This window comes from Chiloscyllium punctatum, chromosome 19, assembly GCF_047496795.1.
Source record: "Chiloscyllium punctatum isolate Juve2018m chromosome 19, sChiPun1.3, whole genome shotgun sequence".
NCBI lineage: Eukaryota > Metazoa > Chordata > Chondrichthyes > Orectolobiformes > Hemiscylliidae > Chiloscyllium > Chiloscyllium punctatum.
In genome coordinates this window covers 88,709,067-88,725,154 of record NC_092757.1, presented here as the reverse complement: position 1 = coordinate 88,725,154, position 16,088 = coordinate 88,709,067, and the positions used below count along the sequence as shown (strand labels likewise).

General features: G+C 41.9%; 1 protein-coding gene across 4 annotated transcripts in view; it reads right to left on the bottom strand.

Annotated features, from left to right (window-relative positions):
- The window catches only part of gdpd1 (glycerophosphodiester phosphodiesterase domain containing 1), a 55,176-nt gene that overhangs the window by 11,613 nt on the left and 27,475 nt on the right, over positions 1-16,088 (bottom strand). For all 4 annotated transcript variants that reach the window (XM_072590007.1, XM_072590010.1, XM_072590011.1 and 1 more), the window contains exons 4-8: positions 9,079-9,214; positions 6,722-6,767; positions 5,367-5,488; positions 4,318-4,407; positions 3,302-3,435 (exon numbers count right to left, since the gene is read on the bottom strand). In XM_072590007.1, coding sequence (XP_072446108.1) covers positions 3,302-3,435; positions 4,318-4,407; positions 5,367-5,488; positions 6,722-6,767; positions 9,079-9,214 — 528 coding nt within the window. The remainder of the gene's footprint in view (positions 1-3,301; positions 3,436-4,317; positions 4,408-5,366; positions 5,489-6,721; positions 6,768-9,078; positions 9,215-16,088) is intronic.

Genomic DNA, 16,088 nt, shown 5'->3' with positions numbered 1-16,088 from the left:
TACTCACTTCTGTTGGTGGTCTGCTTGTTTTCCAATGAAGCCCAAAGCCACTTTAGAAGCAGTCCTCGCTTTTCGTTTAGGCACTTTGCAGCCTGAGGCTCAACATCAGGTTCAATAACTTCAGAGCATGAACTCTGAAAACTCTAACCTGTATCCTCTGTCTCCTCTCCTCATATCTCTATACCACCACACCTCTCCATTTCTTGATTGGTTTCTCAGTTTGCTTTTAATAGAACTGACTCATGTTCTGCAATTAACACATACTTACGGATCTAAATCCCTTCCCTACAATCTTTACCTCTCCCTTTAGTTTTGTGACAGAACACAGAACAGTACAGCAGAGTACAGGCCCTTCAGCCCACTATGTTGTGCTGAGCATTTATCTTAAATCGAAGATCAACCTAACAATTTCTCCGACACCTACATACCCTTCAATTTCTGCTATCCATTTGCTTGTCCAGCAGTCGCTTAAATGTCTGACTCTACCACCACCCCTGGCAGTGCATTCCACGCACCCATCACACTCTGCATAAAGAGCCTACCTCTGACATCTCCCCTCTACCTTCCACTAATCACTTTAAAATTATGACCCCTTGTGACAGCCATTTCTGCTCTGGGGAAATGTCTCTGGCTATCTACACTTTTTATGCCTCTCAGTACCTTGTACACCTCTATCAAGTCATCTCTCTTGCTTTTTCTCTCCAGTGTGAAAAGCCCTAGCTCACTCAACCTCTCCGCAAGACAAGCCCTCCAATCCAGGAGGCGTCCCGGTAAATCTCCTCTGTGCCCTCTCTAAAGTATCTACATCCTTCCTATAATGAGGCGACCAGAACTGGACACAATATTCCAAGTGTGGTCTAACCAGCGCTTTAGAGCTGCAGCAAAATCTCATGGCTCTTAAACTCAATCCCCCTGTTAAACACCATACATCTTCTTAACAACCCTATCAACTTGGGTGGCAACTTTGAGGAATCTGTATATGTGGATCCCCAAGGTCCCACTATTCCTCTACACTGCCAAGAATCCGGTCTTGAAACCAGTATTCAGCATTTAAATGTTACCTTTCAAAATAAATCACTTTGCATTTGTCCAGGTTGACTTACATCTGCAACTTCTCAGCCCAGCTCTGCATCTTGTTAATGTCTTGTTGTAGTCTGCAACATGATCTATAATACCACCGCCCTTTGTTATCAGCAAACTTACTAACCCACCCTTCCACTTCGTCCAAGTCATTTATAAAAACTACAAAGAACGAAAGCAGATCCCTGTGGGACACCACTGGTCACCGACCTCCAGGCAGAATACTTTCTATCCACTACTACTCACGGTCTTCTTCTGGCCAGCCAATTGTGTATCCAGATGCCAAATTTCTCTGTATCCCATACCTCCTAACTTTGAGTGAGCCTACCAGGGGGAACATGATCAAGTGCTTTATTGGAAACCATATACACCACATCCATGACCCAGCCTTCAACAATTTGTCTCATCACAGCCTCAAAGAACTCAACAAGGCTTGTGGGCATGATCTGCCCCTTACAAAGCCATGCTGACTATCTTTAATCAAACTATGTTTTTCCAAATAGTCATAAATCCTGTCTCAGAATATTTTTCAGTATCTTGCTTATCACAGAAGTAAGATTGACTGGTCTGTAATTCCCTGGGATTTCCCTATTCGCCTCCCTCCAATCATCCAGTACTACCCCTGTAGAGAATTAGGATGCAAAAATCACCAGAGGTGCACAAATCTCATTCCTTGCTTCCCGTAGTAACCTTGGATATATCTGGTCCGGCCCCGAGGACTTATCTATCTTTATGCTTACCAGAATTTCCAGCACATCCACTTTCTTAATATCAATCTGTTCAAACCTATTAACCTGGTCCACTGTGTTCTCACTATCAATAAGGTTTCTCTCTCTCTCTAACGAATACCATAGCAAAACACTCAATTAGGGCCTTCCCTACCTCTTCAGACTCCAAGCACAAGTTTCCTCCACCATCCCTCATCGTCCCTACCCTCCCTCTCTCTGATCATTTTCTGATTTTTCACGCAAGTATAGAATGCCTTAGGGTTTTCCCTAATCCTTCTCGCTTTTCCATGTCCCCTCCCATCTCTCCTCAGTCAATTTTTGAATTCTTTCCTAGTTATCTTGTAATCCTCTAAAGCTGTGCAAGCTCCTTGCTTCCTCAACCTTAAGTGAGCTTCTTCCTCCCTCCTGACGAGAAGCTCCCCTTCTCGTCATAAAAAGCTCCTTCACCTTACCATTCCTTGCCTGTCTCAGTGGGACAAAGTTATCCAACACTCAAGTGCTCCTTAAACAGCATTCACAATTCTATTGTGCATTTCCCGTAGAACAATTGTTCCAATTTATACTCCACAGCTCCAGTCTAATAGGAGTATAATTTCCCCTCCCCCAATTAAATATCTTCCCATACTGTCTGTTCCTATTCCTCTCTGTGGCTGTGGTAAAGGTGAGGCAGTTGTGGTCACCATCACTGAAGATCACATTCTCTTCTGTTCAATTTGCTCTTTCTCATCTTTATTACAGAAAAATACCAATCACTTTTCAACCTTTTTCCAATTTCAAAGATTCAGCAATTGCAGCATTTTGCTTTTGTTACTAGAGTTTTGCTTGGTCATAGTACCAATTGAGATGAAACAATGGCAAGTAAAATAAAATGGCAAAGCAGACTTGAAGAGCTGAATAGCATATTTCTGTTTCTATGTTCCTTATTCTCTAAATTCCGCTTTATGGACATACCTGTTACAAAGCTGATGTTCTGGGAGATAGACTAAAGGAGAAATGGGGTTAGTGGGTTTAGTGAAGTGCCATGAAGAACTCCAAAAATGCTGACAGGGTGGCAAAATTCAAGCAGGATTGCAATCCACGGCACTGTCCATCATGCCTGCTGTCGTTGGGATGTGGGGTATCAATAGGATTATACAATGATGCCAGATACCTGAAGGCTGAACAGGTGGCTTATCTAGTCCACAGCTTACATTAATGTGGAAAGCACCCATGCAAACCCATAGTGCAAGTGTGGGGGTGGTGGTGGGGTGTTAATGACATCTAATGGGAGTAAAGCAAACAGAGGGCACGACAAGAATTAGCCCTGCCACCAATATAAAAGGTATCAATTCACCATCCACGACACTACCAATCCTTCCAATGGATCTGCCATGACAATGCCAATCTGCTCCACCCTGTTTATTCACCCTTAAAATGCCAATCCACCCAACGGTGTTATTATGGCAACTGTAATCTACACAATGACATTGCAGACGGCAGAAGAGTTCACTTACTTCAGCATAATGGAGGGCATGGGTATCTCCAGGAACTGCTCCCGAATTGGGAAGAAAGGCAGGAGCCCCGTGTAAAACAACCCCAGTATAAGAAGCACTCGCTGCAGACTGAACAAGATTGGAATGTTCGGATTCTGTCAAGGAAAGAAAGAGAAAGTCCTTTAGACAAGGATTGACAAGTTACAAAGCTTGTTGTAAATAGCACAGCCAGTCTTTGCCTGTATGAACATACAAATTAGGAGAAGATAGGCATTCTATCCTTCAATCCTGCTTTGCCATTCAATAAAATCAACAGTTTGTGTTTTAAATTCCACACATTCCTAGCTACTCCTGATAGCTTTTGATTCTCTTCTGCCCAGCAATATTCTATCTACCTCTACATTAAGAAATATTCAATGTCAGAAATTCGACCAAGACCTCTTAGACAGCATCTTCCAAGCTCTCACTCACTTCCATCTAGAAGGGGAAGAGCAGCAGTTACATGGGAACACCACCAAGTGCAAGTTCCTCCCCAAGCCATTCACCATCCTGACTTGGAAACGTATTGCTATTCCTTCACTGTCTCTGGATCAAAGTCCTGGAATTCCCTCCCCAAAGATATTGTAGGTCAACCTACAGCATATTAACTGCAGCAGTTAAAGATGGCAGCTCACCAGCATCTCAAGGGCAACTAGTAATAGACAGTATATGTTGGCCCAGTCATATGCCATGAAAAAAAATTCTACATTTGGCCATGCAGCCACTGTTGTACAAACAACATGGCTGTTTCTATGCAAACCATCTTTGATATGAAAGATTAATTAATTCATACCCCTTAGCATCGAAGGGTAGATATATTAGCAAACAACCAGGAGGACAACTTATTCTTCCAACAGTGTAGTGAATCTTTAATATCCATTGGTAGCCTAGTTTAGTGGGGCTAAACTTTAACACTTTTACCACTCTGGTTAAAGAGATTTCTTCTGAATTCCCTATTGGATCTCTTGGTGTATCTCCCATATTGCAGTAAAACTTACCGTCTTGTAACATTTCTTCACAATATTGTCACTGGTGTTGCCCCAGACAGTGATGTCCTGTCGATTAAACTCCTTCACCAAATCAGATACCTGCCAGACAGACACACCAAATCTGGAGAAGTTAGGACATTCAGAAAACCCAGAAACATTAAGCAGTTTCATTACACAGCTTTCTACTTTGTGCCATCAACACTGTTAAACATCAAAAATGAAATCACACTTTGTGATGATCCTTTAATGGCATTGATGTTGCCATGACCTTACTCCTCATTTCCATGATCACCTTCAGACTCTCACCTACAGGCATCTTGTGCACCATCCAGTTTGATGGAGCCATCATTGGTTGTTGTGCCTATCGCTGGGCTTTTCTCTTTATTCTCTCGAGTTGTGGACACGAGCTGATCATTTGTTGCCCACCCCTCATTACCCTTGAATATTTTGGCTTGCTCAGCCATTTCAGAAGACAGTTAAGAGTCAACCACATTAATGTGGATCTGAATCACAGTAGGCCAGACCAGATAAGGACAGCAGATTTTCTTTCATTTAAAGGACAAGAGAACATCAGTTGATTGTCTAACAATACTCAACCCTAATTTCATGGTCACCATTCCTAGTTTTTATTCTAATTTTAACCAGCTGTCATTGTGAGATTTGAACCCATGACCCCAAAGCATTAGCCTGGGCATTTGGTTCACAAGTTCAGTGACATTACCACTACAGCAAGGTCATCTGTACTGTGGGATACTGGAGATTGTTAACTAAAGAGAACATTTCTGGGCCAAAGTTTGGGCTATAAGAGAAGATTGAACAGTTCTTGCAAAAATGGGCTGAATTCACTGAATCCATGCTGGAAACCTCAGATCAGAGTGTGTCTGTGAAAGAGTTAATGCTCCAGAATAGGATAATCATGTCAGGAACAATTCTGATATTGGTCATCAACCTTAAAATGTGAGCCTGTTGCTGTCCCTCCAGAGACTGTTTGCACGACTGGGTGTTTGTGAATATTTCTTCATTTTATATCTTAAATTTATTTTTCTCCTTTTTGCTACCTTTTCAATGAGTGCATCATTGTTGACCTTGATGTCAATGTTGATGGGAATCTTTGGAAAGGCTTCAAGTACTTCCCGCAGGAGAGGGATCTTTCTGTCCTCTCCTCCCACACAGAAGCAATCTAAAACAAAAGGACCAACAATCAGTTGCAGGATAAATGGTAGCACTGGACCGGTTGCACAAAGACAGACTGCACCATAGTGCCTACAGGTCAGAGTTACCAAGGTATGCAATCTGGCAGAATGGGCTTGGAACTGATTTTTCTGCTTGTGACATTCAGATTTCTGCACATCACAGTGCCTTCCCCAACAGAGGCACAGCACCTTGAAACCAATCTCCACTTCTCTTCCACAAACACACATTCCCACTCCCTTCAATATCAGTCCTAACCTGGTCTTTTGTATATCACATCACCCCATATCCTTTGCTCCTCCATTAGTGGCCTTGTCTTCAACTGCCTGGGTCCCAAACTCTGGAATTACCTTAAGGTGCTCTTCCATACCATTGAAGTCACTCCCTTAAACTCACCTTTTTGACTGAGTTTATCTTCCAAATATGTGAACAATTAATTGGGAGTGGGCCAGTCCATTCAATTTGTTGAGCTTGCCCAGTCATTCAAGATGATCACAGTTGTTCTGATTACTTGACATTCCTCTCTCTTATCACAGGAAATCACTATTACACTCAACAGGAAATTCAAGAGAAATTGTTTTACCCAGAAAATGGCAAGTGGGAGATTTTGCTAACCACAGGGCAAAGTTGATATGAATAATATCTTTGGGCATCAATACTTTCAAAAAAGGAAACTGGGTGGAAATTGACACAGCTAAACCCTATATGCAAAATCCACCTACTGCTCTCCCACTGAACTCCATCCCACTGCTTATACATATTCAGCTGAACACCACCTAAAAGACTGAGGACTTTCTGAAGCAGAGGGGCTTGTGGGTACTTTAGTCACTATTATTGACTAATTATAAGAAGAAATGATTCATTAGGAAACCAATGACACAATGGGACAGTTTAAATTGAAGTTCACATGCTGAAATCTACTGGAATACAATTCAACTATCCATAGGTCACAATGTTGGTGCTGTACCTCAAAGTACACACACTCTCTCATGTCACACAGAATTCTTACATTCTTACTGCTGAGATTAGCTAATATTACTGCATAGAACATTACAGCAGAGATTCTCAGCCAAAATGGTTTCAGCATTAGGTGAGATGGCACAAGCTGCCCATGTGAGCACATAGTGGGGACAGGGTTGGAGAACTAGAGAACGATTGCTTTCCAGCGACACTACATCCTTAGGCCACTTCACTAGCTCAAGCAATTTGTGGATCTTCTCACCTTTCTTGAAAGAGACATGCAGCCTGCAATGGTAAGGTGGGAGCTCCTAAGACAGGTTGGCAGCAGGCAGGGAAAGGAGAGAAAAAAAAAAAGAGAAAACATTACATGTGTACATTGATTATTTCAGCCTTGACATGGAGTACGCACTTGATACCTCAAACACTTTCTCGCTCCAAAAATGCAAGTCAACAGTTACAGGAGTCACAACTGCGCAAAAGACAAGTTCAAAGTACAAACACAAAGTGACTCACTCAATGCAAAGTTAATTCTTTTGCAGAAGGGCGGACAAGGGTAGACAAAAGATCCTAGAGAAACTCTGGAACAAGAAGCAATCATTCCTCCTACCGCATATCTGTTCTGTACCTTACAACCACAGCTGTCAATAGGTTTTAAAGCTTTCATATGACCTCAACTGGCTTCAATTAAGACCATAAATTAGATGGATTGCTTTAGGCATTGGTAGCTCAACAATCCGTCTGATCTTGTCCTTCACAAATTTAATGTCCTCTTGGACTGCAACCCATCTGATTGACCCAGGGTCACCCAAATGACTCAGGAAGCAAAATACGCCCTTGGGTACAATCTAGTCCGGGCTCATCTAATAAACATTTGATAAATAAAGCTGTTCCTGCAGCATTAAAGGATTCCAGGGGTTGTGACTGCCTTTTCTAAAAAAGAAATTCACACAAGATGACTGATCAAGTAGATGATAACAGGAAAGAGGTTCTAAGTCACAAAATGGAATGTTCTGAAGTTAATCTAGCCAGGATTGGGAACACTGCTGCTTCGCTATCAGATTGTTCTTCATGAACTTTTGAACACTTGAGTTGTCCAAGGGTTGTGCAAGTTGCTACAGAAATGCAAAGTCCTTCTTTTGTGCAAACAGAGGGGGTCCTCCCTTCTCACCTGCAGTCCCCTGACAGCACTCCCCTAGTTCTGCACTAAGACTAGAGTCAGCTGTGGGTTAGGAGCTCAACTCCTGAAGTGGGGCTTGGACCTTCAAACATACTAACATGCTATAAGACTTGGCTGGTGACTGCAGTCAGGAAACACTTGGATATTATCCAACCCAAATTGTCATTCCAAGAATTTCAGCTATTTCAGACTGTTGTCAGGAATCAATATGACAGAACAGACTGAGTCAGACAGATTAAGTCTGTCTCCTTGTCTCAACCCTCCCATCTTGGCACTTACCCAGCTGATAATCTTCCTCTGTGCCTATCCTGAACTTGCCCTTTGCAGCTTTGAACTTATGGCCATTTGTACCTGTTGCACTGATGTTTTCCAAATGTTGAAATCTTAACCCAAACCTTTACACAAGAATAAAAAACTGAAAGAACTGCAGATGCACACTAAGATTGCAGGAACAATACATGAGAGAGCAGACCTGCATTGGTTGACAAAGAAATATAGGATAGCACACATTGAGAACTTTTAAAAACAAAAAATTCAGAAGTTGCTGAAAGAACTCAGCAGGCCTGGCAGCATCTGAGAAAGGGTCACTGTTAACTTTCATTTCTGTTCAGATGCTGCCAGATTGGCTGACCTTTACTCAAGAATGTACGGTTTGATAATTAAACATTATACAATAGTTCAATAGGACATTGAGCAGCAGCTGGGGGACTGGGGTTTTTATAAATTCCAATCACAACAAAGTGTACATCAGACCATTATTACAGGTGTGAATTCTATCTGGAGAAACTTGGCATTTAGCTTGCTTTTTTTTCTGTTGTGCAAGTGTTTCACAGCACTGGACAGCCACAGACACCCTGCATCAGCTCAGTAATCATCACGGAATCAGAATGTGGGGTTCTAGACTCACTCCAGAACATGAGCAGGTAATACATGCCAGTGTACAACCACATACACTATACTGTTGGAAGGTCAGCACTGGGGGACTGCCACAAGGCAATATTGGAGGGTCAGTACTGAAGCAGTGCTGCACTGAGAAAACTGGACTGCCGGCATCATGCCATCAGAGGGACAGCGCTCAGGGATCGGCAGCACTGAGGAAGGGGCAGCATCATTGCAACATTATATAATGCTGCCTATGCCTTTTACTCACGGGGATCAGAGAGATGCCCTGCTACTGTTCAGCCAAGAGCCAAAAAGGTTCTCCATGCATGCTATCCTATATTTCTTCCTCAGCCAATGCAGATCTGCGCTCTCATTATTATTCCTGCAACCTTGCTGTGCACAATATGGCTTATGACATTTAATGAAAGACAATTCACCATACATGACAAAGATGCTGGTAAGTCAAATGAAATTATGTGCCAAGCACTGCAAAGTGACAAAACCAATTTAAGGAAAATATAAGAGCTACTTAAAATAGCTTTCAAAAGTTTGTCACTTACTGAGAATGTGAGGTCAGCTATGTCCACATCCATCCCGGTGGTTCTTTTCAAATTGTCATCATGTGACACAACCACTTGGCCATCTTTGGTCATGTGACAATCAAGCTCCAGCATCTCTGTTCCCAACTGCACAGCACTGAAAGTCAAACAGCAAACAGCATTCCCATTACAAATAGCAAGGAGACCAGTCCAACTGTAAATTACTATTTTAATAAATTTTAGATGCAGGTGTTAAAAATGGCACCACCGCCACCCCAAATGCCAACTTCCTGGACAGCTTTAGTTCTAATATTGATAATTTGATGTTTAACAGTCTCAATGTTTATTGCCTGCTCTGTCCTGTCCTTGTTTCCGTCTCTAGAGTTTATCCATCTTACCCTGAAATGCTGCTATATTTACTCTGTGCACCAAAACCATGTCAACAATACTCAAATTTCTCTTGCTCTCACTCTGTACTCATGCAGGAATGCTTAATTTTTAAAATTAAAATTAAATTTATCGTACTAGTTTCACCAAAAAAATGAATGTATCTTAGAATAAAGGACACAGGTGGAGACCATTCAGCCCACCAAATTCATGCTCGCAGTCCAAAGCATTTCACGCTGACATAAAAACATCTACTAAATCTAGTCAGTCTCTTCTATCCCCAAAAAGTGGGTTTCTTCACCCAAGGTGAGGACTGTAATATAACATAGCAGAAATCTTTCTTTAAATTATATACAGCTTGAGGAGATGACATTCGGAGTAGTTTTGGTCTTAATATCTGAAGGGTACATTTGCAAGAGAGGGGCGGTGACAAAGGTTCACTAGGTGCAGTCCTGGAATGCACAGGCTATCTTCAGAGGAAGAATAGAATAGAATGGGTCTACAATCTCGAGTTAGAAAATGAGAGGTGACCTCATTTATGAGAGAGTCAGGTAAAAAGACAAAAATCAGGCCAGCATCCTAGCAACAGTGATCCAGATTCCAGTTCGACTCATCAAAACTAACTTCAGAGATTCACACCCCATCTCAATTCTTATATTAGGTTGATCTTTTCAGAGACGTTATTACACACCTCTGGAGATGAGGTTTGAACCTGGGTCTCCTACCACTGCACCATGAGAGTTCCCACACCTAATTTTCAATTACTTTATTGCTTTGTTTGTAAATAACCTCAATAATGGAACATATGCTAAATTGGGTTGCAATGGGCTTGAGACCTGGCATCAACTTTTGTTCAATTGCACTCCTATGAAATCCCTTGTGATGTTCAAGGTCTATGTAAATGCAAGTCACTACAGTAACCTAACATACAGGAGCAAAAATACCATGAACATCTTAGAATTGTTATCTGAAACAATAGTTGACATTATAGCTTTCAAACGTAACCACTCCATGTTGCTAAGTATTAATGTAGTTTCAATTGGACCCACTTTCCCTATAAAATAGGGTCAATGAGTCTGGAATCGGCTTCCCATTGATATTGCAGACCTTTGGAGATAAAAGCCTCCAGTCAAAATGTTTCCTTAGTGCCATCCATGGCTCAGTGGATAGCTGTTTTCTCAGAATGCTAATGGCTCAAATTCCACTCAGAGCTGAAACAGAATCCATCTCTTTCCATGCGGTACAGAGGGAGTGCAGGGCTAATATCTTTTGGACAAGAATTTAAACTGAGGCCCCACCTGCACTCTTGGGCACTTTTTCCAAAAAGCAAAGAAATTCTCTCCAGTGTCTAGACTAATATTTTCTTCTCAATAAACCAATGATCTGGTCACCATACTGCATTACCATTGTCCAGGATCTTTCTGTTCATAATGTTGCTGCCAATCTCCACAGTTCTCATTACTACTGGGAGATCATGGGAAAGAAAATGGATATTGAAATGAACTGTATAAAATTATAGGATGTCCTGGCGTGGACGGAGGCCATTAAACCTATTGTGCCTGTGCTGCTTCATTGAAAGAGCTATCCAATTAGTCCTACGTTCTCTCCCCATAATTCTGGGGATATTTTATTTTCCATTATTTTTCCCAAATTTCTTTCAAAAGCCCCTACTCAACTTGCTTCCAACATTTTCAGGCAGTGTATTCCAGATCTTAACATCTTGGCACAGATTAAGTTTAATTTCCCCTCTGGCTCTTCTGCCAATTATCCCAAACAGCATTGCTGCCAGCCTTTCAATCAGTGGAAATAATTTTCCTCTGCCTACTCAATCAATGCCCTTTATGGTTTTGAACCTGTCCATTAAAGGGCAATTTCTCCCATGTCTTCACACAAAGTATTTCGTCCCTGGTATTGTTCTAGTAAGTCTCTTCTGTATTCTCTCCAGTAGAAGCCTTGTGCTGCAGTGGGTAGCATCCCTTTCCATGGATCAGAAGCTTTAGTTTCAAGTTCCAGTCCAGGGTTTGATGACCATGGAAGATGCATTCACAGTTTAGCAACAAACAGGTTGAGTAAAGTCACTACAGTTGTACCAAATTAAACAAACTGCTCTTTCATTACAGCAGTTTAACTTGAGGGTCACCACGCCTCAGACAAGAGGTGAGGTTGAGAAGGCGTGTCCTTCATGGTAACCTCAGCTGGTGTGGTAACTGAACCCACACACTGTTGGCATCACAAACTGGCCATCTAGCCAACTGAGCAACCATTGAGTAATAACCTGCAAATCCTTCCAAAAAAGTACCGAAGGAGGGTGGATAAGAACCACATTATGGAAAGTAATTATTGCTTTCATCATCATTAGCCATAGTGCCAGGTTATCATGTGCATTTAAAAGTGGGTGCTACCACAGCAACTCAAACCTCACTTGGCAGCAGTACTGGGGGTATTGCAGACTGTTGGATGACTAGTGCCAATCCTGTGGAGTACAATTCTTGTCCTAGCTAGGGTGGATTCAGGAACAGCCTCTTTGCCCCATTGGAGGTCATAGCACTGTGGGTCATAAAGCTATGGAAACAGACCAGTCGGTCCAACTTGGCTGTGCCGACTAAATACTCTAAATTAATTTAGTCCCATTACCAGCATTTGGCCCATATCCCTCTAAACCCTTCTTATTCATATACAATTCCAAATGCCTTTTAAAGATTGTAATTGTACTAGACTTCACCACTTCCTCTGGTAGCTTATTCCATAAAAGCACCACCCTCTGAGAAAGAGTTGACCCTTAGGTCCCTTTTAAATCTTTCCCCTCTTACCCTAAACCTATGCCGTCTAGTTTCGGATTCCTCCACCCCAGGGAACAGAACTTGGCTATTCACCCTATCCATGCCCCTCGTGATTTTATAAAACTCTAAAAAGGTCACTTCTCAGCCTCCAATGTTCCAGGGAAAAACAGCCCCAGCCTATTCAGTCTCTCCCTATAGCTCAAACACTAACCCTGGCAACATCCTTATAAGGCTTTTCTGAACCCTTTCAAGTTTCACAAAATTCTTCCTATAGCAGAAAGACCAGAACTGAACACAGTATTCCAAAAGTGGCTTAACCAGTGTCTTGTACAGCCACAGCATGACATCCCAACTCCTATACTCAATGCACTGAACAATAAAGGCAAACATACCAAACACCTGCTTCACTATCCAGTCGACCTGGGACCCAACTTTCAAGTAATTATGAACCTGCTTCCAAGGTCTCTTTGCAGACCTACCTTTGAACAGAGAACCCAAGGAGAAGATACCCCCAATTTTTTGATCTCCTTCCTGAAATGCATCATCCAGACCTGAACACAGTTCTCCAGCTGGGACTAGTTGTAGAGAACTTAAATCCTGCTGACAGGAGAAACAGTGCTGAAGCGTTTCATCGTGCACTCATCAGGACAAATGCAAAGTTGATTGGCTGTCAACCCAACCCTGAGTAGCTGAGGGGTTGCCATGGAGAACTAAATGGGTACTAATATGCTCCCTGTAATTCAAAACAGTTCAAGTCTTGAAAGTGAATGGGTTGACTTGCCAATCATCAGCCTTTTCTTCTGCAGTATAAATTGTTGATATTATATGAAATTTATATTCTTGCATTTGTCCTCACTTAGGAAAGATAGTAGAACTGTCTTGCTACATTTCAGCTCTTATAAGGATGTGAAAGGTCAATTTAAGGGGGGGGGGGGGGGGGGGGGGGGAGGAAATGAACATGCTTGGATACAATTTGTTCTTGGATACAGTTTACATTAAACTTTAATCCGTTCCAGTTGAGCATTAAGACTTAATGGGGTTTCTTCAATTCACTCCTGGTTGGAGGAACCAGTCTATGCTTCTCTCATCTTAAGAGGCCAAAGCAGTGATTAAAACATTACATTAATTACACAGCTGATACCATCACAGCTATTTGTTCCTATATTCCTGTCCAAATGCCACCCTTGCCCTCTTTTCCTGAAGGCAATGACTCATTCTGCAGCGCCGCTTCATATCCTTTCTATACCTCACAGGAGGCCTTTTGTTAATCATGCAGGTTGATAGCCCATGTGAGATGCTAGGGGTAGCCACAAACAACATTTCAGCAGCACCTGTGCGGAAGTCAAATTTTGTGGCCATTTCTTCCTTAAAAAAGTAGAGACGCTATGAAGAAAAGGTGCATTTTTAAAAAGTGTTGGCTTTTAACACTAGGGTACATTCACCCAAGTTTTATTTCTTTCAGGTTAAAATTTGTTATTCATTAGCCTTGACTATATTCAAATATAATTTTTCAGTGGTGTCCGACATTCCATCCTCTGCAAACTTATAGTCATCCAAGTTCTGCTGTCCACATCAAAGATCACATCAAGCACCTTTTCCACTGCATCCCTATATTGACTGCTAGTTAAGCAACATCTTGACTTAAATTTTCATCCTCATTTTTAAATCCTGTTATCACCGCATCCCTCCCTATTGCCATAATCTCCTCCAGCCCATGATCCCAAAATCTCTGCAGCCTTTTTCATTCCAGCCTCTGGCACATAATTGACTTTGATTACCCCACCACCAAGTTTGGATGGCTCGCCCCTCAAATTTGGGAATCCTTCAGCAATCTTTATGCCCTGCTCTCCTGGCTTAAAACTATCCTTGATTACCTGTTATAAATTCACCAACTGTCTCAGGATCAAAGTTGGTTTCAGAGTCAGGTCTACAAAACAGAACAAAGGCCCTTTGGTCCATTGTGACCACGCCGGTCAAAAACATCAACTAATTATTCTAATCCCATTTCCCAGCACTTAGTCTTGAATGCTTTAACATAAGTGCACATGTAAATCATTCTTAAGTATTGAGGGTTTCTGACTCTACCACCCACATAGGCAGCAAGTTCCAGACTCTCACCAACTTCTGGGTGAAAAGGATTGGCCTCATCTCCTCTAAACCTTCTGCCCCTTATCTTAAAAATCTATGTCCCTCTGGTCATTGACCCCTCCATCATGGGGAAAACAATCTCTTCCTGTCTACCCTATGCCCCTCAATTTTATTTGTCTCAATCAAATTCTCCCAGTCTCCTTTGCTCAAAGGAAAACTACCTCCAGTTTTGCCCATAACTGAAGCCTAGACAACATCCTGGTACATTTTGTAGTAGCATTTGCAGAACAGATGTTTCACTGCATAAACGCACTAAATGAATGCAAGTGGTCTCTGTTGACTAGGTTTTTGAGGAATGAGCAAGGACACCATTGAGAATTGAATCATTTTGTCATTCCACATGCAAACACTTGCTAACATGAAACGGAGGCACGAATATTAAATCAGCAGCAAGTATAGACCTGCATCTTTTACTGAGAGCAAGAATCTCTCAGATCTGTGATCATCCTGAGGTAAACATATGTTAACATCCTTTCAATATCAAATTCCTTAAAATCACTGCCCAACATCTGGAGAGAAAGCAGTATAAGTGCCAAGTATTCCAGCAAAGAAAGCAGTGGAGGCTACAATGGACAGTCAGTAAGTGACAGTGTCATTCATATCTTACGAATAAATGTTTTTCAAAAATGCCAGGGCGGTTTGCCAAAGGTACAAAGTATTGCTGTTGAAAGGTCTGGCTTGTAACCTAATCAATGATTCATCACAAGGTCAGGTTTCAGGTCCTGCACATTATCAATGCAGAATGATTGTACAGACTGGCCTCTTAAAGAGATAAGAACGAAATGACCTGACAGGGGTCCAAGACACACTACAAGTGTTTGATAGAAACATCTTTGTCTATCCTATGTGTGGCATCTACATCTTGGAGCCATGAATATAGTACTGCCATAAATATAAGTCCACAGGGAATTCTGAACAGGTGTGATAAACTCCTGAATGTGGATCTCCAGGGTGGGGTTGAGACAATAAAAAAGACAAATTTGCATCTCAGTATCTTTCACAAACAGGATGTCCAAAAGCTTTTTACAAACAATTATATACTTTTGAATTCATGTTCTAATGTAGGAGACAGCAGCCAATTTGCATACAGCAAGCTCAAAGATATTGCACATACAGCCAAGTTAGTGGATGGGGCCTAGCATATTGTTTCAGCTCAAGACCAGCAGACAGTGTAGGGTTCCCTCAGTACTCCATTTGAGCAACAGTCCACATACATGCATTCACTCCTGGAGTGGGACTCTAAACATCTCACCACTCAGAGCTACCACCTAAAATACTCCTGTTAGAAAGCACAGATGCATATAAAGGGAAGTCATATAAGCACAGGAGGGAGAAAGGAAAATAGACAATCCAGTTAGGTTGATAAGAAACGTTTGTAATGAATAACCTGGATACAGCTCATGGACCAAATGGCCTGCTAACTTTTTCCTGAGCAGTACATTCTACATTAGCAGATGTTGTAAATGGGATGGCGCAAGTTGCAGCAAGTGATCAGGATCAGGACAATGGACAGAACTACACTATGGACAGAACTTCTTGGAAAGTGTGCCATGGGATCGCTCACATTCAAAAAGGTCAAATAGATAGAGGGTCAGTTTAATATCTTATCCCAAAGACAGCATAAGAGCATGGTACCGCACTGACATGTTGACCTTCAAGAGGTTGGGTTCTAGTCTTAGAATCAGAGCTTGAACCAAGATTCCAACTGGCCTGAAC